The sequence below is a fragment of the Drosophila miranda genome, chromosome 4 (assembly GCF_003369915.1).
Source record: "Drosophila miranda strain MSH22 chromosome 4, D.miranda_PacBio2.1, whole genome shotgun sequence".
Lineage (NCBI taxonomy): Eukaryota > Metazoa > Arthropoda > Insecta > Diptera > Drosophilidae > Drosophila > Drosophila miranda.
The window spans coordinates 20,422,305-20,449,885 of record NC_046677.1 but is presented as its reverse complement, the minus strand read 5'-3'; the positions used below and the strand labels follow the sequence as shown (position 1 = coordinate 20,449,885).

General features: G+C 46.8%; 6 protein-coding genes and 1 long non-coding RNA gene across 17 annotated transcripts; 2 read left to right on the top strand and 5 right to left on the bottom strand.

Annotated features, from left to right (window-relative positions):
• Positions 1-94: 94 nt before the first annotated feature.
• Positions 95-4,889, bottom strand: LOC108161950. 5 transcript variants are annotated; one of them, XM_017296401.2, is made up of 4 exons: positions 4,541-4,889; positions 2,113-4,485; positions 1,775-2,052; positions 1,609-1,701 (listed from the first exon to the last, which is right to left on the bottom strand). In XM_017296401.2, exons 1-4 carry the CDS (start codon positions 4,866-4,868, stop codon positions 1,699-1,701), a joined length of 2,982 nt encoding a protein of 993 aa, XP_017151890.1. In that variant the 5' UTR covers positions 4,869-4,889; the 3' UTR covers positions 1,609-1,698. The 5 variants fall into 5 exon arrangements, with proteins under 5 accessions (XP_017151889.1, XP_017151890.1, XP_017151891.1 ...); XM_017296400.2 differs by having other exon boundaries at positions 95-2,052; XM_017296402.2 differs by lacking the exon at positions 1,609-1,701 and having other exon boundaries at positions 1,871-2,052; positions 2,109-4,485.
• A 3,482-nt stretch (positions 4,890-8,371) lies between these two features.
• On the bottom strand, positions 8,372-11,160 carry LOC108161954 (basic salivary proline-rich protein 4). 3 transcript variants are annotated; one of them, XM_017296413.2, is made up of 8 exons: positions 10,605-11,160; positions 10,467-10,541; positions 10,216-10,407; positions 9,785-9,823; positions 9,643-9,723; positions 9,551-9,574; positions 9,356-9,495; positions 9,206-9,300 (listed from the first exon to the last, which is right to left on the bottom strand). In XM_017296413.2, coding segments are annotated over exons 1-8 (1,083 nt in total). In that variant the 5' UTR covers positions 11,135-11,160; the 3' UTR covers positions 9,206-9,298. The 3 variants fall into 3 exon arrangements, with proteins under 3 accessions (XP_017151899.1, XP_017151900.1, XP_017151902.1); XM_017296410.2 differs by having other exon boundaries at positions 8,372-9,495; XM_017296411.2 differs by having other exon boundaries at positions 8,372-9,492.
• An 88-nt stretch (positions 11,161-11,248) lies between these two features.
• On the bottom strand, positions 11,249-13,638 carry LOC108161953. The gene is made up of 2 exons (XM_017296406.2): positions 12,358-13,638; positions 11,249-12,298 (listed from the first exon to the last, which is right to left on the bottom strand). The coding sequence occupies exons 1-2, from the start codon at positions 13,367-13,369 to the stop codon at positions 11,268-11,270; spliced, it is 2,043 nt and encodes a 680-aa protein (XP_017151895.1). The 5' UTR covers positions 13,370-13,638; the 3' UTR covers positions 11,249-11,267.
• Positions 13,639-14,045: 407 nt separating this feature from the next.
• LOC108161955 lies at positions 14,046-14,545 on the bottom strand. Its single transcript, XM_033393002.1, has 2 exons — positions 14,281-14,545; positions 14,046-14,218 (listed from the first exon to the last, which is right to left on the bottom strand). The coding sequence occupies exons 1-2, from the start codon at positions 14,543-14,545 to the stop codon at positions 14,046-14,048; spliced, it is 438 nt and encodes a 145-aa protein (XP_033248893.1).
• A 77-nt stretch (positions 14,546-14,622) lies between these two features.
• LOC108161952 (protein chiffon) lies at positions 14,623-24,092 on the bottom strand. 4 transcript variants are annotated; one of them, XM_017296405.2, is made up of 3 exons: positions 24,007-24,092; positions 16,167-21,534; positions 14,623-14,781 (listed from the first exon to the last, which is right to left on the bottom strand). In XM_017296405.2, exons 2-3 carry the CDS (start codon positions 21,513-21,515, stop codon positions 14,674-14,676), a joined length of 5,457 nt encoding a protein of 1,818 aa, XP_017151894.2. In that variant the 5' UTR covers positions 21,516-21,534; positions 24,007-24,092; the 3' UTR covers positions 14,623-14,673. The 4 variants fall into 4 exon arrangements, with proteins under 4 accessions (XP_017151894.2, XP_033249460.1, XP_033249459.1 ...); XM_033393569.1 differs by lacking the exon at positions 24,007-24,092 and adding an exon at positions 22,156-22,176; XM_033393568.1 differs by lacking the exon at positions 24,007-24,092 and adding an exon at positions 22,150-22,171.
• LOC117188934 lies at positions 22,262-24,289 on the top strand. 2 transcript variants are annotated; one of them, XR_004473000.1, is made up of 2 exons: positions 22,262-22,465; positions 22,566-24,289. It is a non-coding gene; the product is annotated as an uncharacterized LOC117188934 (long non-coding RNA). The 2 variants fall into 2 exon arrangements; XR_004472999.1 differs by having other exon boundaries at positions 22,262-22,497.
• A 1,371-nt stretch (positions 24,290-25,660) lies between these two features.
• On the top strand, positions 25,661-27,301 carry LOC108163337. The gene is made up of 2 exons (XM_017298572.2): positions 25,661-25,807; positions 25,897-27,301. The coding sequence occupies exons 1-2, from the start codon at positions 25,768-25,770 to the stop codon at positions 26,238-26,240; spliced, it is 384 nt and encodes a 127-aa protein (XP_017154061.1). The 5' UTR covers positions 25,661-25,767; the 3' UTR covers positions 26,241-27,301.
• The last annotated feature ends 280 nt before the right edge of the window (positions 27,302-27,581 follow it).

The following is a 27,581-nucleotide window of genomic DNA, read 5'->3' as shown; positions in this document are numbered from 1 at the left end:
TATTTCCTTTAAACTAGACTTTTTCTCAGATAAACATGTTGTTTTTTTTTACCTATTTATGCGATTGTAAGATGGCAATAAAAGGAAAAACAGTTTTTGTATTTGATTTTGCAGTTTATTTTACTGAAATTTTGAAATTTAAATTTGTATGGCGAATTTAAAGTAAATATGATTGTGAATTTTTTCAGAAAATCTCCCACTTTCGTTGAAATTCACAATCAAAGTTACGACTCTTGAGATTGGGAATATGTTTTTGGAACATTGAATAAAATGCATTTGTGCTGTCACATTTTGAGGGATTCTTGTACTCCTTCTGTTGCTGCTGCCCCCCATCGCACTGGGAAGGAACGGTTAAGCCGCTGGAAGATGTGAAACAGTCTCCAAATCGCGGCCTAGAAGGCATTGGCGGATCTGGCAGTATCCGCACACTGCATGTGTCCTTGGCAAAACGGGCACTTGAATCGTAGAGCACCTGAACCTCGTTACGGTCATCATCAGGGGGACGTGCAATATTACAGAAATTAACTCCCGGCTTGAGACTCATAATAGTAGCTCCTGCATATGTTTTGGACATAGCTAATACTACATTCTTAGCCGGTTGGGACTGTTCCGGAATCCGTTGATACTCGTAGGTTTCAGAAGCGGGGGATTTCTTTAAAAATGTTTGAGAATTTAAATTCAGGAATTTATATTTTTGAATTGGTGCTTCAGATTTAGTGGTTTTGGTGTAGCTCAGACTTTCCTTTGATGTTCGCTCTCTTGGTTCACGATTTCTCTTTTCCGCTTTTTCTTCGCGTTGTCCTTTGTTTTTATTTTCCTCGTTTGGTTCTTTATCTTTCTTCGCACACCAACTGAAAAAACCTCTTGATTTGGACGGTTTCTTCTCTCTACGCCGATCTTTCGGATTCTTCCCTGGAGTTCCTTTCGATTTCGTAAATGGATGTTTTTGCTGTCTGTCTGGGAGACTCTTATTTTGTTCGGGTTGTTCTGTTGTAAGCTGTACGGTCTTTACCACTATCCTGCAGTTTGGGCATTTGGGATTTGGTTGGCATATTTTTGAAGCAGCTGCTTTTTGATCCGCTTGATATTTCAAATAGGAGCACATAGGCTCCTGCTGGCATATCGACTTGGCGGCCTCAGCAGCTGCGGCTGCTTCGGCTTTAGCCGTTCTATATTTGTCAAAGTCCTTTAATATTTGTTGATCGTAGCTATTCAGTAACGGCATTGTAATAAAACTCTTCCGTGTATTCCTCGTATAAGGCCGCTTTTTGGGCTGTAGGTCGGCGTCTGTGGTACGACTAATCTCTGTTGGATATTCAGCTCTCCCTCGGGGCTTTTTCGCTGATATGGAGTTCTCTGTTGGAGATTGAGTTCTATCTCGGAGTTTTTCTGCTGATTTAGAGTTCTCTGGTGGAAATCGAGTTCTATCTCGGAGTTTTTCTGCTGATATGGAGCTCTCTGTTGGATATCGAGTTCTATCTCGGAGTTTGCCTGCTAATTTAGAGTTCTCTGGTGGAAATCGAGTTCTATCTCGGAGTTTTTCTGCTGATATAGAGTTATCTGGTGGAAATCGAGTTTTGACTCGAAGCTCTCGCTCAGAAAGAGAGAGGGCTGTTCTTCCTTTGGAATGCAGGCATAGTTTATAGTTCGATTCTTTTTCTTGTCTGATTGGCATATACTTGCAGCCAGAGGTTCTTCTCACTAGAAAAATGTTCGAGCGCTTGTTAGATTTAATGCCGAAAACGGGACAGTATGATACAAGTTTATCCCGAACCTTCGACATGGCACTGGTTTTGAGAAATTTATCCGCCAAATTCGGCTCAAAATCGGATTTCCATGAGAAATTTGTAGAATTGGGTGTATTACTAGGAAAAATATGATCATCACCGTACCGAGTGTGGGAGCTTTTAGAGGAACTTGAATAAAGAGTTTCTCTCCCATCTTTGCTTTGGCCCATTACAAATTGCTCATAGTCCTCTACCTGTTCGATTTCTGGTCCATGGTCGAAGCTGTTCTTCTCTGGTTTTGTTCGCTTTTGATCGGTCTGAGTCGCTTGGTGGGAAAACCCTTTAAATTTCCCTTTATGTTAGAATATGTTACTCGCTTACTTACGTGTCCTGTCTGCTTCCATTTTTCCATTTATTTTGGCTATATATTTCAGAATTTGCTTGGTCTCTGGACGCAGTGATTCGCCGTTTATAAAAGGTATTGATGGTTCAGTGATATTTGCGGCTCCACCACACATGCTTTCGGGGTAATAGCACATATTACACTGAAAGGTATCGAATCCTCTTACCCCATTTTGGACTGTATATGTCCAATCGGTGGCTGCGCTCTCATAGCAGTTGTCCACATTGGTATCGATGATATCTGAGCTTTCACTCGAGCGATCCCTATCTACTAGATGCCTTGTTGAGCCGCGCCCACGGGCTCTCTGCTCCATTTCCAGACCCTCCAGAGCCTTTTGTAAGATCGTAATAATCCGACTTATATCGTACTCACCTATCCCCGAATTATTTTTTTTTGGTACTTTCGTAGATGACTTTTTGGGACTACTACATGATGTTTGAGTGCATGCCTCCGAGTATTTACACCCACAATTAGGGCGGCCACAACCACATGGCCCCTGCTGTTGTGTTGTTCGCTTGGTTGTAGACCCTCTACGACTTTGATTGGTAGACCTGCCCACACTTTGGGGATCTGGAGACGTCGTTAGCTCGCTTTGAGGGGAGTCTGGAGACCTGTTTGGAAAATCCATCGAAGTAGGACTTCGGCTTTGTCGCACTATCTTAGACTGGGATGTTTGAGCGAATGCCTCAACGCATTTGGGATCACAAGTTTTGGTCACTGGACAAATGCCACAACTGTTGGTTGCGCCACGATTAGGATTATCGGTTGATGCCTTATTAGTTTCAGCAGCGGTAATCAGTGGCTTTGAGGTCACAGTGGAGGCATCCGCACATCGTCGACACTTTCGTTTGCATTTGGAGTCTTTGCAGACATCCGTTCGAGGTTGCCTGGAAAATGAATTGATGGAATGCACACTATTCTTTTGCGAAATCATCTGAGATGTTTTCTTGCGTAGGTTTTCAGCACTAGTTTTCACGGGAATAGCCTCCACACTGCTGTTGCCATACCGCGTAGGCTTTTCTCTGTGGGTACCACGTCTCTCGGAGTTGCCTTTGTCTCGATGCTTACTGGTTTTTTTAATTGCATTGCTCTTGCTTCGACATGGGCTGGAATCTGTAGATTTCGTAGATGCTCTTCCGTAATCACTGGGTCCTCGTGACATTGCTTGACTATCAGTACTTAAAGAAGCATGGACACTGCCTCGATATCCTCGACTCTTGGCCTGTGTCTTTCCGGTATTTCTATCTAGACTGCATAAACTTTCTTGTTTTCGTTTGTCCCTCGTTTTTCTGGGTGCACTTCTTGGCTCGTTGCTTGCACTTGACTGAGATGATCCACGAGAAATTGGTGTGTGCCTTGCGCTATTTTTTTTTGAGGTCGCCTGGTTAGTTCTTCTGCTGCTGCCTTCGGTGAAACGAGATTCACACTTGCACGAGGTTCTTTTCTTGCCCCCTTTGGCGCACATGCAGTCTTTCGAGCAACTACTACCAGGAGAGGAAGATCTCCCCGTAGACTCATGATAATTGTAGGACTCAGGATATGGCATGCGGTCTCGTGCCGAACAGGACATACAGTCTTCGACAGCCGCGTCGTGTATATACTTCTCTATGTCCCTCTCAGTGGGCAATTTCATTATCCAACGGCTGTCATCAAGCTTACCGCCAGTACCGCGCCGTAGCTCAGTGATTGAGAGATTTTGGGAGGTAGCTAGTTCGAGACTCACATCCGATGGCGTATACCCCCCATAATCGGTAGGATCGCACTTTCTTGGGGTTTTGCTTTGGCTTTGCCTGGCAGTGGGTTTTGCTCTGGCCGACTCGCGCGAACGTTTCATTTCCTCGCCACTGTAATGTCTGTGCCTTGTTTTTCGTATCCTCAAACTATCCTGACTCGTCTTGGATGAACTCCTGCATCGCTCAAGAAGCTTTTCCCCAACCATGGACGTAAACATATGCTTAACGGACGTCTTCAGTGGCTGGTGCTTGAGTAACTTGGGTTGAAATAGTTTGGGCATCGTCTGAGTCTGAGCCACGCACATCTCGCGTGGCTGGTTTGTCCGTCTCTTCCGCTGTCGTCTGGCAGCGGCCCTCATGGAACACTGAACGGAATGGTCGGATTTGAGGGGCGTGCTCAGCTGATGGTCGTAAGGCGTGCGATTGAGACGCGTACAGTTGGTAACCTCCGCCAGGCTGTTGCTCGTCTCCTCCGCTTCCTCTTCACGGTTCCGGACATCCAGAGCCCAGGTGGATGGATAGGCAGAGGAACTGTATCGTGATCGACTGCTACCCCTGGAAGGTGCACCGCCCAGACTAACGCCGGACTTACCTTCCATCAAGTGGGTCCTATATAGACCCTCTGTCGGTGAACGAGAATTTAATGATTTCTTCAGCCAAAAACTTTAAATACTCACCAGAAGTTTTTATTTTCCTCCAAGATCGGGAATCAGTCTTCAGCAGAGGATACACTTGGGCATTCTTTAGGGTTTTCGGTCTAGTTTGAGATTTGGGTCGTCTGTCCGATCTCTCGCGACACGATTTAGATCGGGAAAAGGTACGCTGCATGGCCCTCACCCGTTTGGGATCCTTCGCCAGCGAGGATAGCACCGTAATGCCAGTCTTTGACAAGGGACCCAGCGGTGTGGTTGTTTCGGTGTCACGGCCATTACGGACACCCTTGCTCAGAGCCCGTCGCAGAAGTATTTGCTTGGCCGTACGCCGTTTCCTTATATAATCATTCATTGTTGAGGCACAGAGGAGTAGCACATCCCAGTTGAGCGGCTGGCAGCATTCTGTAGACAGCTAGAGAACAGCCATCCAAAAATCGATTAGGAAAGATTTATGTGGGTTGGGTTGACTGGGTTTTTTTTCTACCAGCAACAACCACCACAGTATGTACCACCGCAACCGGAGGTGTAGCATTTCTTGTCCACCGGATAGCAGCAGGTGTTGACATATCGAGACGGTGGACATCTCGGCGTCGGGTTCAGTACAAAGGGCGGACTGGCAAAGCGATCGTATCTGGGGCGCTTCTTCTTGGAACATTTCTTATTGATTGGAGGCCCGGCCGCATTGGGAATGAGCTCCCGCAGTGTCCGATCTAGATTACTCGAATCGCAGGCGCACACGATCACAGCATCTTTAAGATTGTCAATAATCACTCCCACATCCGATTCTTCGCCGCTACGAGCGGCCCTTTTATCTCTGCTCTTAGATAGTCCCTGGACAGCTTCCGATGAGTGGAGTTTCTGTGGAGTCCGGACATCCTCCGACGAGTAGCTCTGAGGAGTCTGGACAGCTCCCGTGGAGCCTTTTTGAGGAGATTGAAAAGCTCCCGACGAACGGATTCTCTTAATAGCCGTAATCTGGGCCGGAAAAGAACACGTGTATTGGGTTCCCGGTTTTCTCTTAGGGCTGCGAACTCCCTTCACTCGTTTTGTCTGGGTTCCCTTCAGGTTGGGGTTTTGAAAATCCATCAAAGGACGGGATGTTTGAGTAGCCAACGAACAATTATGATCACAAATTTTGCCCGCCGGACAAATTCCACAGATGCTGGTTGCTGCATTGGTTTTACTTCTTATTAACGACTGACTTCCTTCCCTTGAAGACATCCTGCTGAAGGTCATAGTGGACGCATCCGCACATCTGCGACACTTGCGCTTGCATTTGACATCACGGCAGTCATACCGTTCCACCGCATCACTGTTGCTGTTGCTGCTACTCCGCCCGTACTTTTCCCTGTGGCCATTACTCTCGGAGTCGCTGTTGTATTTACTGGAATTTTTGGGGCTACCTCTTCGATTTCTGGTCTCGTTTCTGTGTCTGTTTGGGGAGGAGTTCGAACTTCTGGATCTTTCTGCTTTGTAGGTCTCACTGGCTCTCCTGGAATTTTGGGTCTCACTATATCTCCTGGAATTGGATGCCCTATGCCGTTTTCTTTCCCGTTCTATAGCATAGTTGGATTCTATTTCATACTTCCTTCCTTTACCACTGGCATACGAATAATCTGATCTTTTACCCTCAGCTGTGCGCTCAATTGGACAAATCCGCCTGTCACGCCTTAAATGCGCCGGGCCATCAGGAGTCAGATTTCCAGAGGTCAGTGCTGGCAAACATCTATGACACTTGCGCTGGGCCGAGGTGGGCCGTGTACAGGATTTCCACATTGGACATTTTTCTGGGACTCCTCTGGAGGCGGGTTTGCTCGGTTTGCTATTAGCAGCTATTTGCTGGCCTTGGCAGCGGCATTCGTTGTCCCTCCTTGATGGGACTGGCGAATACGAGTCTATCAGTCCCATCGATTTATGCCATTCGTTCTGTTGACTATTCCTTCTACGAAATTCATTTCCAGCCCGAGATTCAACTTCGCCCCTGGTGGAATGGCTTGGACTTTCGCGTTTCCTTGTGCAGTACATAATAAAGTGGGACACATCGCGCAGCATGCTCTGGGGTTTTTGTCTTTCCCTGGCTTCTTCCATTTCGTATTCGCTCTGCATATCGTTGTCATCCTGAGAATTTTCAATTGGGTTAAGATCCCAATCTGATCCATTGTTCTTCCTTATATAGTTCATTTCGCTGGGTATTGGCTCCCTGAACTTGTCTCGATAATTCCGTTCGGATATACCTGACTGCATGCTCTGGCTGCTTCGTCTTACCCTGGCTTTTTCTACTGGGCAGGGGCACCGCCTATCGTTTCTATTCTGGGCATTTCCGTTTGGTCTATTCGAATCTGATCCTTTGACCTTCCTTATATAGTTCATTTCGCTGGATATTGGCTCCCTGAACTTGTCTCCGTTGTTCCTTTCGGAAGTATCTCGCTGTACGCTCTGGGTTCCTTGTCTGTCCCTGGCTTCCTCCATTTTGCATAAGCACCCCTTATCGTTTTGATCCTGGGAGCTTTTATTTGGTCTATGATTCAAAGCAGATCCTTTGGCCTTCGTTTGTCGGGCTATTGGGTCCTTGGACTTGGCGCGAATATTCCCTTTGGATATGACTGGCTGTATGCTCTGGTTTCTTTGTCTTTCCCCGGCATCTTCCATTTTGCATAAGCACCCCTTATCGTTTTGATCCTGGGAGCTTTTATTTGGTCTATGATTCAAAGCAGATCCTTTGGTCTTCGTTTGTCGGGCTATTGGGTCCTTGGACTTGGCGCGAATATTCCCTTTGGATATGACTGGCTGTATGCTCTGGTTTCTTTGTCTTTCCCCGGCATCTTCCATTTTGCATAAGCACCCCTTATCGTTTTGATCCTGGGAGCTTTTATTTGGTCTATTATTCAAAGCAGATCCTTTGGCCTTCGTTTGTCGGGCTATTGGGTCCTTGGACTTGGCGCGAATATTCCCTTTGGATATGACTGGCTGTATGCTCTGGTTTCTTTGTCTTTCCCCGGCATCTTCCATTTTGCACCCCTTATCGTTTTGATCCCGGAAATTTTCATTTGGTCTATGATTTGAAACTGATCCTTCGATCTTCATTCCGCTGGATATTGTCTCCCTGGACTTATCTCGACTATTCTTTTCAGATATATTCGGCTGTATGCTCTGGGTTCTTTGAGTTTCCCTGGCTTCTTCTATTTCGCATTCGCACCCCATATAGTTTTCATCCTGGGAACTTTCATTTGGTATATAATTCGAATCTGATCCTTTGATCTTCATTCGGTCCCTGGAGTTGCTTCGATTATTCCTATCGGATGTGTCTGCCTGTATGCACTGGTTTCTTTGCCCTTCCCTGAAATCTTCTATTTTGCACAAGCACCCCTTATCGTTTTCATCCTGGGAATTTTTATTTGGCCTATGATTCGAATTTGATCCTTTGATCTTCCTGGACTTGTCTTGATTGTTCATTTCATTTTGATCTTTGATCTTCTTTGGTTTGGCCCTTTTACTGGCTGTAGATTCATCCCTTGGTCCTCTGATGTTCTTCGATTTACTGGATTCCCTGGACTTTGCTGGACTACTCCTTCTGCTGTTTTTACTCGTGGGACCAGCACCAGCACCCCCAGAAGCACCAACAGCACCAGCAGCACCAGCAGCACCAGCGGTTCCAGCACTTCCAGTCTTGTACGTCACGTTACTGTCCAGGTCTTTGCCTTTTCGTGGACGAGTTTTTGGAGGAGCTTTACCCTGTTCTCCATCTGTTTCCTTGGCTTCGTTGGTTGGGCGTTGGCAGCCCCCACAAATCGAACATGAAACGGCCGCGACCATTAAAAATGGATTGTTTTCTGGGACTGCACTGCACGAGTTCCCCTCAGAGCCACCATGATTGGACAGTTTGTGTTCACAATTTATTTTGTTATCCATTTTTGGAGCCAAGAGGAGCAGCAGTAGTACATCCCAGTGAGCATTTGTCAGATGTGTCAACAAAAGAAAAACCACCCCAGACCACTTTCTAGGGTATTCAAAAATGTTCTATGTCGTTTTTGTTTTGTCCTATGATTGGGTTTATTTTATGATTTCAGAAGCTAGAGAAGCATCCAGAGCATCACCAACAACATGGACAGCAGCAAGCATGACTGTAGTCGCAGTTGTAGCAGCTCCTGCCCACCGGACAGCAGCAGGTGTTGCAGCTATACGCCAGGCAGCGCGGCCTGGGGTTCAGGACAAAGGGGGGATTTGCAAAGCGATCGTATCGGACCGTTGGACCAAGGCGCTTTCTCTTGCGTTTCTTCTTCGGGGCGTTGAAAAAGCACGTACAGTCCGTATTGGGTATGAGGTGTTCCAGCGTTCGCTCCAGATTGGTCATATCGCACTCGCACAGGACCTCATCGTGCAAATGAGTTTCACTGTGACCCTCCAGGCAGCTGCAATGTCCTTGGGGATCGCAATCACACGTGCGGTTCACATTGTCTTCGTCGTCCTCGTCGTTCTCCTCATGGCAGTCGCAGCACACACAAGACTTTGCATTGCCATGGGTGATGCACACGGGAACTGTGACATAGCGATAGGTCTTCTTGCCTGGCACAATCACCTCCTCCTTCTGGTGAGAGCAGGTCGTTTCCTTGCTGAACGGCAAGGGATTGTCTGGAGGCGTTGACGTGACCTTGCTGCTGACCCATGCTGACTCCTTCGTATTTTTCCCTGGGGATTTTTTGTTGCTATTTTCGTAGCTATTTTCGTTGCTATTTTCGAAGGTTTTTCTGGATACCTCCCGGTCGCCGTCCTCGCAATGGCAGTTCCTGTGACTTGGTGGATTACTTTGCATATAGCGATCATTATCACTTACGCACATACATCGTTTCCTCTGGTTTCTGCTATTTTCAGAGATTCCATCATTTCCTCCATCGTCCTGTCCACATCGACATCTGGATACTTGTCCACGGTCTCCTTCACGGTCTTCATTTGTTCGTCGAGAACTTTCACTATTTCTCCTTCTTTGGAGTGACAATGATGGACATTAGTTCTCCTTTTAATCAATTCAGATCTTACCCACGAGGAGGGGGTCCCCCTCGCCTGCATCGAATGTGAATGGTATGTTGTTATGCTTTAAAAATCGTCAATCGGGATTACCACACACTTACCAGCCTTGCGCAGGTGGAGGTGGAGGTTGACGATAACGGTCATCGCCTTGGAATGAGTCTCTGCGATCTCGAGGGTCTCCTCTGTGGCTTACATAAATTAAATAATAGTCGAAAGATTTTAATGTGAATCAAAAATTCTTACCTGCGTTGCTGAAACGGACGATTCTCCCGGTAGCCGTCGCTGTAAAAGGCAAGTTTAAGATATTTAGATGATTATTTCGAATAATTAATGGAATGGACACAACTCTGGGTGCAAAATGATGGCTAATCAATGTTATACCTATTCATAAGATAGCTACAACAATTTGCATCATATCTAACCGATTTAAACTGCGTTTAACCCTATTGTTTATACCCCCCATTGGTATAAAGTTCTCGGGCATTCTCTTTTGAAGCATTCGCTTGTGCATCTCGAGTCGAGAATCAGTATGGGAGCCACCACTTGCTGACATGAACGATGACTTTGCGGGTAGATACTCTTAGAGATCTCTTCAGGCAAATGTACAGACGGGACAGATTTGATTATCAAATGGTTCTAAAGCTACGAGTATTACAAAACTCTTGACTTCTTACTTGCGACGACGTTCCAGGCCATAGTTTGGGCCAGGTCCATATCCAGGATACTGACTATAGTTTGGACCAGGCCCATACCCTGGTGGTCCTGGTGGTCGTCCAGGGCCATATCCAGGTGGTCCTGGTCCAGGTCCATAGCCAGGTGGTCCTCGTCCAGGTCCAAATCCAGGTCCAGGCGGCGGATTATAGTAGCTGCGCCAGGGGAGTAAAATATCAGTTCATGATTGTTAAGGGTATCCATCGTCTCATACTTGGGGGCTCCTCTGGCTGGACCTGGGCCGTACCCGGCTCCTGGAGGTGGATAGAACTGATTCTCGGGCGGTTTGCTACCAAAAACACAAATGCTTTATTCTATTTGGGTGCATCAAGAGCATAATGGCCGTACTCACTTGACAACAATCAGCAGGATTGTGGGTTGCTGTGGCTGTTGCTGCGTTTGGGAAGCCCCTGGCGGGTCCATTATCGACGAAGCCGCCGATATACCTTCGGAATTGGGACGGAAGTCACTTTGGCGGTCCGCCTCCAGCATGGTGGCATTGCTGTGCAACGATTCAATGGTCCTTATAGAGGTCCTTCTCGTTCCGACTTCACGTTTATCCATTTTATTCCTTTTCTCCAGTGACTCCTGTGGCATTGCCTGCTGTGCTAGTGCCTTATGTGACAGAGCCTTCTGAGACAGTGACAGTGCCTTTTGTCCCAGTGGCTGATTTTGCTGTGCCTTAGATGTATTTGACTTCCTTTTCTGCGTCCGTTGCCGTTCCTCTTGTAGCCTTTGTTCTTCTGCCTGTTCTTCTTTTGCCTTTTGTTCTGCCTCTAGCTCTAACGCCTCCGGCCAGGGAACGTGTTCGGGTTTGCGTAGAACACAGGTTCGACAGCGACAAACCGATTGCTCTGGTGGCGCTTCGTCGTCACACAACATATCCCAATTTAGGATTCATCATGTGTATCATGATGAATGCGGCCGAAATCTGTCTAGTATTTGAATTTGTCGTGTGAAAAGCGAGAAGCTCTTTGACAGCTCTAGCAGTGATTGCTTAGAGCGGGAGAGAGAGCTAGCCCAACCACCATTCCGAGGGATATGGTAGGGATTTGCGTATACTGGACGGTGGACTCATCACCGGAGAACAGTTGAACTTTTTTGGAATACTCTTCTTCTTAATTGGAGTTTCCTTCAAGTACTTCCTCTTGATCAGGGGACCCTGACTGGGGGGCATCTGCCAATTGTTTGGGATTTCACTTAGGGATATCCTTTTGATCTCGAAACCATTCGGTGTCGGATGACCCGTTCCCACTGATCTTGTGTTGGGTTTACTCATTATATCCTGCAGTTTTGGAACAACTTTCTTTTCGAACTTTACTTTTGTGAGACGGTCAAGTCTTGGCGCTGTGTTGTCCACAATTTCTTGTCCACTCTTCACGCGCCGAGTCTTAAGGGCGGACTTAAGTGGTTTCTTGAGTCTGCAGGCATTCAGATCGCTGGTGCTGACGGCCTTTTCCGCGGTGACGGCAATGGAGGCTGAGCTCGGGATGGATTCGGTTTGAAGTCGCTTGTTTCTGGTACTTAACTTCTTCCGACGCTCCTCCATCGCTTTGTAGTGCTCCTGCTCCTCTTCCAGTTCGGCCAGACTCATGCTGGCACTCCTATACCAGTCATCCAAGCTGTCTGTGCTCTTCGGTTGCTCCTCCCGTTGCTCCTCTATGTAGGAGTACGTCAACTGGGTATTCCTTACGCCACCTGCACTGCGGATATCAGACGTGGAGCTTGAAGTCATGGCGGTGCTGTCAATAGTGGACTGAGAGTCGGCATTTTCTATGTAGATGGACTTACTGCCCAGTTCGTATTCGTCCTCGTTCTGTGTCAGGAATAATGGCGGTGGTGTTGTGGGTAAAGGTGGCGCCTGCAGAGGCAGGGTGTCCCCCTCATTTCTTTTATGAGAGGTTGGACTGCAACACATGTCACCCAGCTCCACATACTCACAGTAACCGCGACAACACGCCATGGGACACCACATGGTGGTGCCACTGTCCTTCATGCTCTTTTTGCTTGACTGCTGCTCAAAATGTTCCGTTTTAAGATGATTCTCTGTAATGGATTATTCTGGGTAAATGTGTTTGCGAATAAATAAAACTTATTGATATTACCTCTGCTATTAATATTTGTTATGGCCTCTAAAATCCTCGGCCATAGATCCAAATCTTCTGTGCTGCAGCTTTGATTGTGCAGGTGTATATAGGTGGGTTTCACCAGACGCTTACGCCTTCTCTCACGTAGCCAAGGCATTCGCACCACGCTAAACCTCGTCTGAGTGCTGGCTTCAGTAGACTCGACTGGGGGCAGACGACTGTTGTGGTTCGCTGCCATCATGTTACTAGGATGCAACAGAAGGCTATTGCTTTTCAATCCTTCCGAGCCCAACCCCATGTTATATGTTGGCTGCGGCTGCGACAGCAGATGTGGTGGTATCATGTAAGGGGACTTGTGCCCCCCAATCTCTCTCTGAGTGGAGATGAAGCTGTTCAACCTATTGATGGTGTCGCACATCATATCGGTCAGGAGATGCATCTTGGACTCCTGTGGACCTCCTGACTCATAGTTTGGGTTTATCACACACTCCTTATTTAACTCTTTGTGGACTGGCTCCGATTCATTTGCTAGAAATTGGAGCAGATTGCTTTCCAGTGTACTGGCAATGACCTTCAGCTCGTCTACAGACGCGCTCTGGTGGGCTGAGCTGTTGACATTGGTCAAGAAGCTGCGAGGGCGATTATTTCGCTCAAGAGTGGGGGCATACTTCATGCCATATTCCTGGCCGGAGTTCATGCGCATCTGTGGACAGCCCAAATTTTGATACTGTAAGAAGGATTCCACTGGATCCAAATAGCCGTAATGCAGGTCTCCTTTTGCCTGGTGCAGTTGCTGAGGCTGCCCATAGTCCATGGGCATCGACATCGGGGAAAATGGGTATGGATAAGACATCAGCAGTTCCCTTCTCCTTCGCCGCCGGGGTCTTAGACTCGGACTGGAGCCCTTGGCCTCAATATTAACACAAACCTGACGTCGCAGAGTCGTGGTTTTGGTTGGTATTGGAGCTGTTGGCTCCAGTCTTTGTGAACGTAAGCGTCGCTCTAGCATCGCCAATGATCTGTTCATCATTCTCAAGCAGTAGTTGCTCTAGTAGCCAAAAATAATCAAATGTTTTACTTTGGAACTTTCGAATTTAGTTTTTTCTTTTGACAATAATTTTCAAATGAATTCCATTTCATTTTTTCTACAGTACTGTCAAAAATACTACAGATTTGACGTTGACGTGAGCGGCTGCACCGTCGATTGGCATAGGCATAGTATTAGGTATAGTGTGGTACATGGAATTATAGTCGATCTACAAAGTGGAATAAATAATGTAGTATTTAGTGGATCAAATGGGGCGACACAACATGTCAGGTCACAAGGATCGTATTCTAAAATTTACGAAATAAACGAGACATAGAGAGTCCCCCCATTAACAAATAATATAGGGCTCATCAAATTCAGTTGACAATCTCTTTAAAAGGGCGCCCCTATTAACCACGGTAGAAATTAGCTTGTAAATAGAGTCGCAAATCATAAAACTATACGTTTACATTATATACATATGTGTAGAGGATAAATTTGTCGACAGCAACCCCAATCTTAAAGTAATCTAATTTTCTTTTAATCGTAATAGTATTTTATTCGTTTGCTGAACCTTTTAGAAAGTTACGAGTACAACAATGAGTCATAGGATTTGTCAAAGTTATCAAAAATATCTAAAATGTAAATAATAACTATGGTGGATAGGTGATCTTCTCTCCTACTTGGGCTTTGGAACCATTAGCTTGTGGCGTACACCGGACCGGGCGTTTTTGTGTGCATTTGTGCCAGGTATCTGTTCGCGGAAGTAGGCCCACTCGTTCTGGTAGTACTGATACAGGGCCACCGGATCGGTCATACGTCCTTCCTTCTTCGACTTAGCACGACGGCGTACTGAAAGAGGTGCAAGCATTATTATCTGGGCAATGGATAGCAGGAAATCGGTTTGGGGTTACCTAATGAGGCGCCAAGGCTGGAGCTACGCGGACGCGATTTGGAGCCACGACGACGACGAGTCATTGGATGATCCAGATTGGCCTCGGACTCTCCGCTGGATAGAAAAGGTGCGTTTGGTGCCGCCTTGCGTGTTTTGCTGCGACTGCGACGCTTGCTGACCGGAGCTGAACTCTGGACAGGAGTTGAACTCTGGCTGGCATCAGGACCGGGTTTGGAACTACCCAGAAAGAGCTTATCGCGAAACAGACGAGCCATTTCCGACATGGCAATACCGCCAAATAAACGCGTCTCACTCTCATCAGTCTTGGAATTTTTCTCCTTGCCTGCTGTTGCCTCAATTGTTGATGCTGGAGCGGCATTCTCCTTGTCCTTGTCTTTATCGTTCTCTCCTCCTAATTTGGCACGCGAGCTGACGGTGCCCCGTTTATGCAGCCTGCTGAAATTGTCGTCCTTTGGGCCCTCCGCCAGACGCTCCTCATACTTGATGAGTTTGCGCAAGTCTAAATGGGAATGGATTGGATCGGATCAGAACAAAGAAGTTTGGGATTTCTTAGGGATTATTGCATGTGCGGGATGATGAACGGAACGGGTGTATTCTGGAGCCCCCCTTTCCCCATCTAAACCGATTCGATAGCTCCGAAAGGAGTATGCTTGAAAATGCATCAACTTTGGTTCCTTAAATCATATGACAGCTAGACCTTACTAAAGTCTATTGTAATATTGAATATTCGATTTCTATACGAACAATTTCTTTGAAATCATAATAATAATATCGCTAGATCTCCCCTATTTAATTCATTAAAATAATATTATCATTATTTTAGTAATACAAAAAAAGATTGTTTTTAAAAGTACAAAAATTTACACTTTCCCAACGAGAGATTCCTACTAAAAACATTTTTCATATGCCAAAAAATGATTATAATTGATCATAATAATAAAATGTCTCTAAAATCGGCCAAAATCTATGCAAAATATTCTATTCCATTATATATCCTATAGCATAAGTATATTTCTCCCTGAGAGTTTGAAAATAATATCTTTAAATCTGTGCCTGTAATTTCCTTATTATTCAGACTATCATAAATAGAAAAAATACAAAAATTGAATGCAAAATAAATAAAGAACTTCTATACTGATGCTTGATCAAGAATACCTTTAGAAATACTATATTGGATGGGTTTACAGTAAATGCAGCATACAAATTGTGTATATTTTTTGTTGAATTGAATATTTATATTTAATTTTACTCTTTGTTTTAATATTTTTTACAATTGCTTTTGGTTTTAGTTTTAGTTTATTTCTTTCTCTTTTACATAATAGTTGAGTGGTTTGTTTGTGGTTTTGCCTTTTTCAACATGCTTTTCTTTGAGCGTTAACGACAGACGACGTTTAATAAAACGAAATAACTATTTTTCAAAACGAAAAATGGAAAGTTTACTACTTAAGAGCTAGAGATTGAAATGAGAGTGTGTTTTCCTTGGAATAGTCCGAAACTGTTGATGATTTTTTGGGGGCGACTTTTGAGGGCTCTGGGTCTGCATCGAGGAATTTGAGCTAAACAAAGATTTATCTAAGGCTTATGATGGTACGTATCTCTCTCTCTGTGTGTGTTTATTTTGGGGTTTGTTTCAGTTGGAATTATGCTAGTAAAGAAAGTGTGGTTTGAGGTCAGGTTAAACATATGATTGTATGGTGGATGGCCCTATAAAATATCCTACAAATGAAACTTATTTCCTCATCTTCGTTGGCTCTCTGTTTCTGTACACACTACAAGCTAAAAGTGATTGGATGTTATGGATGATGTATGATTGGATGTGTGCTCTCAGCGACGATATCGAAAGCGTCTAAAGGGCGCCCTCAGTCGACGACAGGTGACACGAACCTCCTTCTTGAGAAACTGCGAGATGGCCAGGGATTTCACAGCCGCTGTCGCCGCTTCGGCGGCACAACTGCTGGCTGCCTTGCCACTGTTCGGTGGCGCATACTTGGAAATGTCGAACTTCCGCTTGGGCGTCGTCTGCTGGTGAGGACAGTGCTGCTCATGCGAGTCCCCAGCCTGGGTGTTGCTCAGATCAAGATCCGTGTCCAGGCCATCCGAGGAGACGGTGAAGATGTCCGAATTGTCGCCGCCCAGCTTCTCGCTGGGCGATATGCAGCTGCCCAGGCTGCCATTTAGCTGGGGAGTACTGCGACGCTGCTGGTGGCCTGTGCTCGGCGTGGAAGTGGCCGGATTCAGACGATGGCCATTGTGGAGAGTGAGCAGCAGCTTCTTGCCGGGGCTCATCGGCTGTGGATCATCGGGTGGGGTAGATACAGAGATGGAGGGCAGGCGGGAACGCTTCTCGGGTGGTTCATCATCATCATCATCATCGATTGTGAGCTTTGGCTCCACCTCATGAGGGACTTGCTGCTCCTCGAAGGCATCTTCAAAGATATCCTCTTCCTCCTCGTCATCTTCTTCATCATCCTCCTCTTCGATATCCGCATCGGTGGCCTCTATTTCCGCTTCATCGTCCTGCTGCTCATCCACCGAATCCGCCATGGTCTCATCTTCATCGGGCAGACTGTCTTTCTCATCCGCTTCTGCTTCCGCTTCCGCCTGGGGTTCTCCTCCCTGCTCATCCACGTCTGTGGCTGGTGGTGTCATGACAGCCTCTTCCCGGGCAGCAGCACCTTGTCCTCCATCACCTTCCCCATCCTCGTCTTCATCCTCATCTTCTTTGCTCAGCAGCTTCTCCGCCATTGTGGTTGTTGTTGTGGTGGTGGTGGTAGTCTGCTCCTCCTCCGTCTCCATGGGCTCCTGCTTGATGGGTGACATCTCCCCCAGGCCCATCTTTTTAAAGTTGATCCTCTCATCAGGCATGGATCGAGCACCGAAACCAGCGCCATTACCGCAGCCGCGTCGCCTGTGAGTCTTGGGCCAACCCGTTCGATTCGTCTTCGACTTTAGGCTCTTCCGCTTGCGATAGTAAGTGGTGTAGAGATTTCCCATGCTGCCCAAGCGTCGACTGGTGCCAGACAGCTGGTTCCCTGCTCCAGTTCCTCGGCTGGCATCCTCCTCGTCGTCGCCGCTGCCAGCACTGCCCGTCAGGAGATCACAGAGGTCAAATTCGCTCGTGAAACAGCAATCCGTTGGGGGTGGCGTGTCCTGCGCACGCTCTGCTGGCGACAGTTCCTCCATGGTGTCCTCCGTGTCCTCTATTTCCAGGTCGAACTCCTTGCCAGCCGACTCCAGATACTTGTCCAGCTGCCAGGCAACCAGACCAGCATTTTCATACTGCATGGCCTTGTCCAAAGCCTTGAAGGCACACGGCTCCATCTCGTACTCGAGCAGACCCTTCTTGCTGGGCAGCTTGCGCACTCCGCGCATTATTCCAGGCGGCTGCTGTTGGGGAGGACGCACGGCTGGATGGTTTTTCCTTTTGCGCTTGCCCAACAGCACGCTGGCGGAACACGCTTCACGTCGCGCGGAGAACTGCAAACGGCGGGCATAGCTGTGACTGAGACTGGCATTGGCCACTGGTGGCAGACGACGACTTCTGCCAGGCGATTCGGTTGCGGCTGCTGGCGGTTCAGGCTGGACTGGAACTACAACTGGTGCCGGGGCAGGTGGGGAATGATCGTATTTGTTCTGTCCACGCCGCATGCGTTTCACAGTCTCACTGATTTCGGTGGCAAACCGCAGCTCCTCGACGGGTGTGGCCGCCTGGGAGCGTGTATTCCTCGGTGAGGCGGGTGCCTGTACCTGCTCCTGCTTTAAAGGCGTCTTCAGTTTGGGAGAAACTATAACTGGAGGCGGCGGTTCCGCCTCTGCCTCGGAGTTGGTTTTACTCTGCGAATCCTGACGCTGACGGATGATGCAGCTGACCAGGGCCAGTGTGGAGGCATGTTCACGCGGCGATTTCCTGGGCGGCAGTTCGGCCAACCGTGCCAGCTGCTTGTTGCGACAGGTCATGCCGGAACTGGAGCTGGACGTGCTCCTCACACGCTCAATCAGCTGGACACGATCTGTGGCAAATTCACGCTCGAGAAGCTCTGGAGTGCTGGCCTTGCTATCACATTTGGCTATGGCTATGGCAGTGCTTAGTTGTGTCTCCTTCTCCTGTTGCAGCTGCTGCTGTTCCTTCTGGTAGCGCTGCAGCAGATGCATCTTCTTGTGCTTGTACATGGAAGACGATGACGAGGATGATGCCGTCCCTGGTTGCGCTTCCGTCTCCTCTTCCTTTTTGACTGGACTTTCACACTTCTGTGGTGCCTCCTCCTGTTTTTGTTTCTGCTCTGCCCGGCACAGGGCGCAACTGTGTGCCGGCAGCGTTCTAGCCATGGGTATGGGTCCCATCTCGTAGGGCAGCTTGCGATACCTCGTGGAGCCATAGTACGTGTAGTAGTTCTCCTCGCCCGCATCCTGCCGCATGAACACACGATTCCACAGCTCTCCATTCGGAAGGGACTCGAATGTGTATTGCATCTTTCTCAGGAGCTCGCTTTTGCTGCAATCGAAGAACATATCCATGGCCGGTGTCTGTTGTCCCCCCTTCTGACCTTTTTTCTGCTTCGCTTTGGACTTTGGTGTTGTGGGGGGTTTCTGGCTCTTGCCCCTTGGCTTCTTAGCTTTGACCTCAGTCTGCAGGAGCTCCGTCTCTCCGGCACTGCGATTGATGGTCAATCGCGAGCGTCGTCGTTCCGCACGCTCCTCTCGGGTATCGGAACGGGTTGGTGGTGTCGCTGTAGCCACCGCAACAACTGCTGATGGTTGCGGCTCCAGCTTATGGCGGCGTCTTCTGTCTGCCACATAGTCTTCATCGCTACCCGAAGTGCAAGAGAATTCCTCATCATCATCATCATCGAGATCGAGATCCTCCTCCACTGCTTCTTCGGGTTCGATTGGTTCTAGTTTGATTTTAATCTTGGCTTTTGTTGCTTCCCCCATCCTATCCTCCAGTTTGACTCCACCTCCACCTCTCGTCTGCCGCAGCTGCAGCTGCTGTTGCTGACTGCTGGTCGTTGCCGCCGTAACAATGGCGGTGGCAGTGCGACTGCTCTTCCTGGTGGCCGGCGGTTGCTTCACCTTAAGCTTTAGCTCTGGCTCCGTCGCCGTCGTTGGTTCGTCGTCGTCTGGCTGGATGGGGGCGCTCGGAAAGCGCTGCTGACTGTTGCTACTGCTGCTCCCAGTGGATAGCTGACGCTGCAGCAGTGGCTGCTGTTCGGCTGCCGCGGCTGCCGCGGCTGGTCTCCTTCGCCTGCCCACGGCCTGGGCACGCTTCCGAAGCACGCCGCTTTCCGATGGCTGTGGCTGTGACTGTGACTGAGCCTGCTGTGTCTCAGCCTCGCTGGTGCTTGTGTCTAGGCTGGCTGAGGAAATACTGTGCCTGCCCCTCACATCTGACGTGGTTTGGCGATCCACATCCGTTAGCAGTTCGCTGCTGCTCCTCGTCGTGGTCGTCGTCGATGCTGTGCGGGGGAACATAAAATTCTCGGCCTCTCCATTAAGGCGCTGCAGCTCCGACTGCCGCACCTTCTGGAACTTGACAATCAGCGAGGGTGAGTCCACATTGTTGCTTGCTTGTCGTCCGCCGACGCCACCGCGTCGGGGGGGCGTGGCGCCGCACTCATCACGCGTCTCTACGACCTTGTAGAGCGAGGAGGGTGGCAGCATGGCTCTGATGGGTGGCGATAGACCAGAATTCTGTTGGGCTTTCCGTCGCGTTGTGTTGTGGGTCGTGGGCGTGGCCGCTGCCGTGTTGGGCTGCTCCTGACGCTGCAGCTCCGTGAGACTGCCCTGCGCGCTGTTGCCGCCGCTTTTCTTTCCAGTCGGAGAAGGAGTCATCGGGGAGCCTCCTGGGGGTGTCGCCTGGAACTTTTCCGATGAATGCTTGCCTTTGGTTATCCGCTTGGATTTCTCTCTTAGCGCCGGGGAGGGTCGTTGCCTGCTGTTGGGGCTGGGTAGGGGCTGGGGCAGTGCCTGTCGTTGTCCAACATCTTCGTTCGCCGAGGAAGCACTTAATAGCTGTTTCTCATCAACATCCATATCGATATCGCTCTCTTCGTCTGGCTCCTGCTCCAGAAACCGATTCACATTCGCCGACGACTGTATAAGCGTGTCCAGGGCCAGAAAGTTGTCCGCGTTTTTGGCAAAGAGCTCGTGATCCTTGCTCTTCAGGTGAATGGCCAGGATATCGTACTCTATCTTGCAGATCTCACAGACGCCGCCCTGCTTTTCGCTCGACTCCTTGGGCTCACCACGGCAATGGGAACGCGGACTGTTGGGTATGACCGTTGCCTGCTTTTTGAGCTGCTTGAGTGCCGGATGTTGGACTGACTGCTGTTGCTCCTCCTTTGGTTTATCTCTCTGGGATGTACGCGATCCGAGCGACTTGCGCGTCATACTTTCTTGTTGCTCTTTCGATTTGACTTTCGTAAGCAGACGGAAGGCACCGTCGTCGCTGCTTAAATCAATTTTTGGCCAATCGTCGGGCTGCCTTATCAAATGATAGTAGGGCCTGCAGTTACGCTTCACCGATTCGATCTTCACATACTGCTTCTTGAGCTGTATTTGATGGGTATTAACATTTGATGCTCCTCCTGCACCTCCTCCTGCTGCTGGTCCCTCCTTCTTTCCCTCTAGGTACTGGCGCAGTTCCGTCTGAATGCGCTTGAAGATGCGTTGGGCGTGATCCGTCTGCCAGATGGTGTAGGATCTGGTTGTGCTGCAGGCTGTTGACGTGGATGTTGGTGTGGCAGTACCCACCCCAACCGCGGTGCTCCCGGTGCTGTTTTGTCGCCGCACACGACTCAAAATGGCATCGGCACGGGATTGCCTATTGCTTTTCCTTTGATGCTGGCCATCATCCTGGCAGAGATGGCTGCTTCCTGTGCCTGGTGTGCCGGGGGTGGCTGGTGTGGCAGGTGTTTTGGGTGGTTGGGGGGTGGTGCCAGTGCCGGTGTTGCCTGGAAGACTCGCCTCTGGCTTATCGGTGACAAAATGTGTGATGCTGTCGCTGAGAAAGAACTCAAGATTGCCGCCGAGTGCCTTGATGTCCGCCTCGATGCGCTTCGCTAGCTGATGGTCGCAAATGTCCAAGTAGAACTTGAAATGGCAAAGTGGACGCTTGCTCTTGATGACCTTTACTTTTGGCCGCTCAGTAGAGGCTGCTGCTGTTGCTGCTGCTGCTGTGGTTGGTGTTGTTGGTGCGAGTCTGCTAGCGGTTTGCTTATCCGACTGCGGTTGCATACCTTCAGGCGCAGATTAGCTGTCCGCACAAGGACCAAGAATTAGAGAAAAAGAACGAGAGAAAGAGAGAGGGAGAGTTGAGAAAATGCATACGGAATATCAATACAATCCTTATCCTTAGTCCAAATTAGCCTATACTCTTATATATGGGTTATATACCGCATTTGCCGATTATTTTTGCTTAAATTTGACTCCTTTTTCTCTGCCGCTGCTACTTCTTCGACTCGAGCACATGTGTGTGTGGTGGGAGGGGTGCGTTTGCGGATGTGCTATGCGCGCGTTATGCAATTCCGCATTTTGATATACACATTTTGAATCAATAACTTGCATTTGCAGCACTTTCGGGTATGTATAACTTAGTGCTTCACAGAAATTAAGTGTGAGTTAATTTATTTTAATTCAAAACTAAAAATGGGGCGACGGGAGGCCGACCCAAGCGGCCAGCTGCTGCGACGCTATGCGTGCAGAGTTGCCACCCAGTTGAAAACTGTTCTGCGACAGCTGTTTTGCTGCAGCTGCAGTTCAAAAACCCGTTTGTTGTATTTCATTTAATTTAATTTCCTTTTAAACATATGCTCTTTACATGGAATAAAACTGATCGGTGATTCAATCAACTGAAGATAAATTTCCACACCTTTACCTGATCCTAAATGCCGATACGTTTTTGATTATATGGCTATCGATTTTAAACAAAGTCGCGCCACGTTCGTCCCCTTCTGCAAAAAAAAAAAACTTGCTTTTTCCCGACGTTGTCGTCGGCAGCCGCCCTCTTTGGAGTGTGGAGGGCAATGCTTTTAGCAAACACAGCACGGCATGGAGCACAGCACAGCACAAAACTAAAGTCTTATTTGCTTTCTCGTTCGTCGTCGTCGTCTGCGTTGTCGTGCGGCTGCGAGTCTGCTTTCTGTCTGCCCCTCTGCTTCTGACCTGAGTAACATGTTTATGTATCTGTAAGTCAGCAGCAGCGTACAAATATATTTTGGTGCGTGTGTGTGGTGGGGTGGAGAGGCAGCCATGACAGAGAATTTTGCTAACTTGTCTTTATTGCAGTTGCCATGCAATTTGCAGATTTAGCCAAGCAAAAAGAATGCGAATGAGCGGGCACAGGCAAAGGCATAATCAACGACCGATATTCAACACAGTCTGGCAAAACAGTATGGCAACATTGCTAATCCCCCCCACACGGAGAGCCACAAACTTAGGCCCGCTTCTCGGGCTATGTATTTGGCTATCAAGAAAAGCTTTTATATAACCTGAAAAACAAGCACAGCACGCTGCGCTGGCACTTTTTGTGCGCCATTACAATAAACGAAACGAAACGAAACGTAAGGAAAAATACATGACGAACCAAGTGCGGTGAAGGTGGGGAATGGGCAACAACAAAAAACTCACCACAGCGGCAGCAGCAACACAAATGAAAATAAGTAAAAAGAGGACAGGGCAACGAAAGCAGGGGACAAAGTGTAGAGCGAAAAAAATAACACAAAAACACTACTATACGAAATAAGAGCAAACAGAAAAACGCACAATTTGAACTCGGCAAAGAGGAGAGCGACACATGAGCATACAAATATATACAGACGTACATATGTATGCCTGTACATATATGTACGTGCGTATATAAAAATTCATGTGAAGTCGCGGATGAAGCTGGCAATGCGGTGGAGGCCGAAACACACACAAATCACACATACCCTACACACAGACGCACGCACACCGTTAAAGATATACAAGCCACCACTGAGGCAGAAAAGCAGGCCCAGGGCAGCAACAAAAACCATCGTTGCTGTTTGGCGTTTGTAATCGGCCTGTACATCGGTGTGTGCACAGTGGTCGCCAACAATAACTGCTCTCTTTCAGCCATGTTTTAGTACGTTTATAACATTTAATGTTGGTCCCGCTCTGCGACGCCACATCAAAATTAATGCATTGATATGACGAACGTTGGTTATGGTTATGGTTCTGGTTCCACAAAAACTGGCATTTGTCCCACTGTGACCGGCGTTTCTAGCTCATCCAATCATGTTTATTTGTTTCATATCCAACAACAACTAAATTGTTATTTCAACCACTGTGCCATTCTGTTGTCTCTACCTCCGCATATACTTTGGGACGCCGCCGCTTTTGCTGTGTGGATTTTTTGTCGTGTGTGTGTTATTCACAATTTCCGAGTAATACTCGTTTTTTGTTTTCTTTATTTCATTGCACCGTATTTCTTTTGCTCTCGTTTTTTTTTTTTTTTTTTTTTGTAAAACACAAACACACGAACGTACGAACGGGAGGAAAGATATAAGAAATCAAATAAAAATGGTGACGAATCGTTTGAAACTCAAGAAAAAGCCGAAATTAAAACTTTTGCATAAAATAAAACAACTAAAATGTCAAATACACGTACATATACTACAAAGCCATTGCAATGGCGGGAACTACGGTCAGTCTTGGGAAAGGGGAGGGGGGAGATGGATGGGGGGGTAATTTGTGGGTTGCTTACCTTTTAGAAATTCACGTAGTTGCTCGGCGGATATATTTCTATAGCCCAATTCATTTAAATGCTGCAGTATAGCCCGTGCATCCAAAGGCAAATGTGACATTTTCTTTTTGTTCAGGAGTAATCAATTGTTCTTTATTTCTAGATTATTTTTTCTTATATTTTGTTTATACTCCACCACTCTCTCGCATACACACGAACACGAACACATGCAGATGCAGTATCACCGTTTCTCTTTCTTGCTTTTCGTTGTTGTTGTTGGCTCTTTACTGTGTTCACTTTCGGCTGCTTCTTCTTCTTCGCCGTTTGCTGCCGACAATCGAAAATTGTTCACTGTACTTCTTTTCGCTTTATTCGCTGTCAGCTCGCTTTGCGTTGGCTTTATTTTTTCGCCAGCGTCTCAATTACTTAACTGAATTCACCTGCGTAAAACCAACTAGTTACAATTTTAAATATATACACAACTATCGGGGACGAACAGAGGCGAGCGAGCGTCTATTGCCTTCGTTTCGTCGTATACGCCTTTGTTATTTTAGTTGTTTTCAGCTATTTTCTGTGTATCTGGCTATGCGAAAATAGTCCTGCACGCCCAGTTGGAGTGTGAAAATGCAATTATTATCAATTTTCACATATTTTCTTGCTGGTTTTGTAACAATTTTCACCAATTGAAATTAAAATGTACACGAACAGCACAGCGCACACACGCTCGACCAGTGTGACCGCGGATTTATCGATAAAATATACCGTCCGACCCTCAGAAATATACCGAAACATACCGCCTACTTTTCAAAATATACCGTAAATATACTGAGGAATTCAATATCTATTTTACATATTCCTCGTTTTTGATCTTCTGTGGAATATTAATAGCTATATAGAACATTTAGCCATGCCCACATAATTTTATCCGATTAATGAATCAATTTTCTACTTAACTGGCTTATTGTAACCACTTGCTTTTATTGCATTTTGCGTAAAAAGAGGTTTTAGCGAAATCAGTCAAACAAAAAACAAGTAGCGAAATAGGTCAATCAAAACAAACGAAAAAGGAAATTGCTCAATTTTGATATTCCATTGAATAATGCTGACTAACTAAATCTCACAGCAATGCCCACATAGTTTTATCCCATTGATGAATAAATTTTCTACAAGATTGGATAGTTTTTAATCCTTGCTTTTATTGTATTTATTGTAAAAAAAGGTTTAAACGAAAAAGTTCACAAACGCACACACGCTCGACGGACCAAATTTTCGTGGAATATGTTATCGATGGGGGCTAGTGATGAGTCGATACACACGAAATTCCAGTCGTTTTGATAGCAAAATGTGGCATATATTTTGGCATGGCCGAGTGTGACCAGATGTGAATGCCCTACGGTTACAGTGCTGTGTTATTTTTACAAATAAAATCAGTTGAAAGTTTGAATTTTGTATGAAAGCAAGCAGGTATTATTTTTAAAGTTATTTTATTTGTTTTTTCACCTTTTAATACCATAATAATGCCCAGTTTCAATTCTTTTAGGTCTATGCTTTAACGCACCTGTTTAAATAGAGGGGGTGCAGTGGGTTAAGTTCTTGTGTTCATCGGTATATTTACGGTATATCTTGATAGCTAGACGGTATATTTCTGAGGGTCGACGGTATATTTGATCGATCGCACGGTATATTTTTATCGGAGGCTGCTGCGTCTGCGTCGAACGCGTAAATAAAAAATAACGTTATCTGCTCGCTGTGCGTGGTTTAGCATTAAATTGAATTAGTAAAATGTCGCGCAGTGCCTATATCGTGTGTCTGCTGGTGTTGGGTGAGTTGTGGAAGCGGGTTAGAGGTGTGTGAAAGTTATTGAAATGCATGTTCTCGCTCTCATTTTCACCCCCTTTCTGGGGCACGTAGCCTGCACTTGCCTGATTGCCACCGTAAATGCATCGCGCAGCAGCTATTACAGAGGCTACAAGGTAGCTGAAGCGCCCCCCACTACGCCGCCACCGCAGACGCCCAAGGAGTATCTGGACAGTAGGGCGGGCCTCAGCACCTTCGGCATCATCCTTATCATATTCACGGTCATCGTGCTTTGCCTGATCTTCTACTACGGCATCATTTGCTATCCGCTGTTGTGTCGAGATGAAAAAAAGTATCGCTTCATGGATGTATCCTCCACAATCACCGCAGCCACATCGCGCTCTATTCAGTCGATAGAGAACTATCCTGAGCAGAAGCACCACCATCAACTTGCCTGATTCTCCGAAATTATTGATTGATTAGCCCCTAGGAGAGTATCGTAGAATAGTTTTCCGAATCGATTCGGATGCAAAAGACTTTTCCACGAAGAAACACGAAACAAAATTCAAAATAATTATGCTTACAATATTTAGTATTAACATAGCAATAACCAGTTGAGCACGAAGAACGAATGGGAATTAATCATTCATAATTGTAAATTGGGTTTCCTACGGATCCCACATCCACATCCCTCCTCAAGGTGTCTGTCTGTCTCTGTCTTTGTTTCTCTGTTTATCTGTTGTTTCGTTCATGCGTGTACTGTAGGTTCTCGACAGCGCAACAAGTTTGCCTGGCCTGCAGAGACCCTTTTTCACCCCACCCCACCTCCTTCTCATTTTCCCTTTCTCTGGCTCGTCCGGGCCCCGTTCTTTGGCCGTTTTCATGCTGAGGCCAACAGTTTTTATTTCTTTTTATGCAGGTAGTCTCTCAGCCCGGCCGCGTCCAAAACGTTTACACTCTGCGCTGGCCGAGTCTGTCCGAATGTCCCAAGACAAAGCCAAAGTGTGGCAATTGAGTCACGTTGTGCGGCGTTCTTTCTGATGAAATATCTTAAAATTTGGCAAGCAAGACACTGCTTTGCCTGTGTCTGTGTGAACGAACTTCTCTCGCCCTAATTTACATAACGAATCGCATATATTATCTCATATCTCTGGTAAGAAACGATACGAAACGAAAACCCCGATCGAATTGAACTCTTTGTGATGCTTGAATTTTTCTCATCCTATAAATCATTTGCCTACAGGTTGTACTTAAATCGAAACCAAGTACTTAATAGAGTATATGTCATGCCAATCATAGTTTAAGCGCCAATCGATTTGCCACCAAGATACGAGTACCTTCCATTCGTAATGCATTTAGTGCTGCATCTAAACTATAAAATGTGTCAAATTATGTACGTTTTTAGACGTCATTTAGGATGTAAGCGTAAACCACTTTATAATTATACATTTTTGGACATTTTTAAGAGAATTTTTACAAAAAATAAACTGCCACGGATTGAATGGTGTAACGAAGTAAATGTTTGTTGGGGTTTTGTGCTCTTTATGCTCTGGCGAAATTTGCAGAAATTCTTCATGCTATGAGGTAGAATAGTTCTTAGAGGTCGCAGGCGGTCCTATATACTGAAGAAATCTTAAATTTAAAGCAAAGTATGAAGGGGCAAACTGATTTCTTGCACCAATTATTCTATTTTAGGCACAAAATATAACCAGTAACGAAATTGGGTCCAACCAAAAACTGGTTTATGAATCAGATCGAACCGAATCGATTATAATGTGAAATAATGACTATTTAGATCT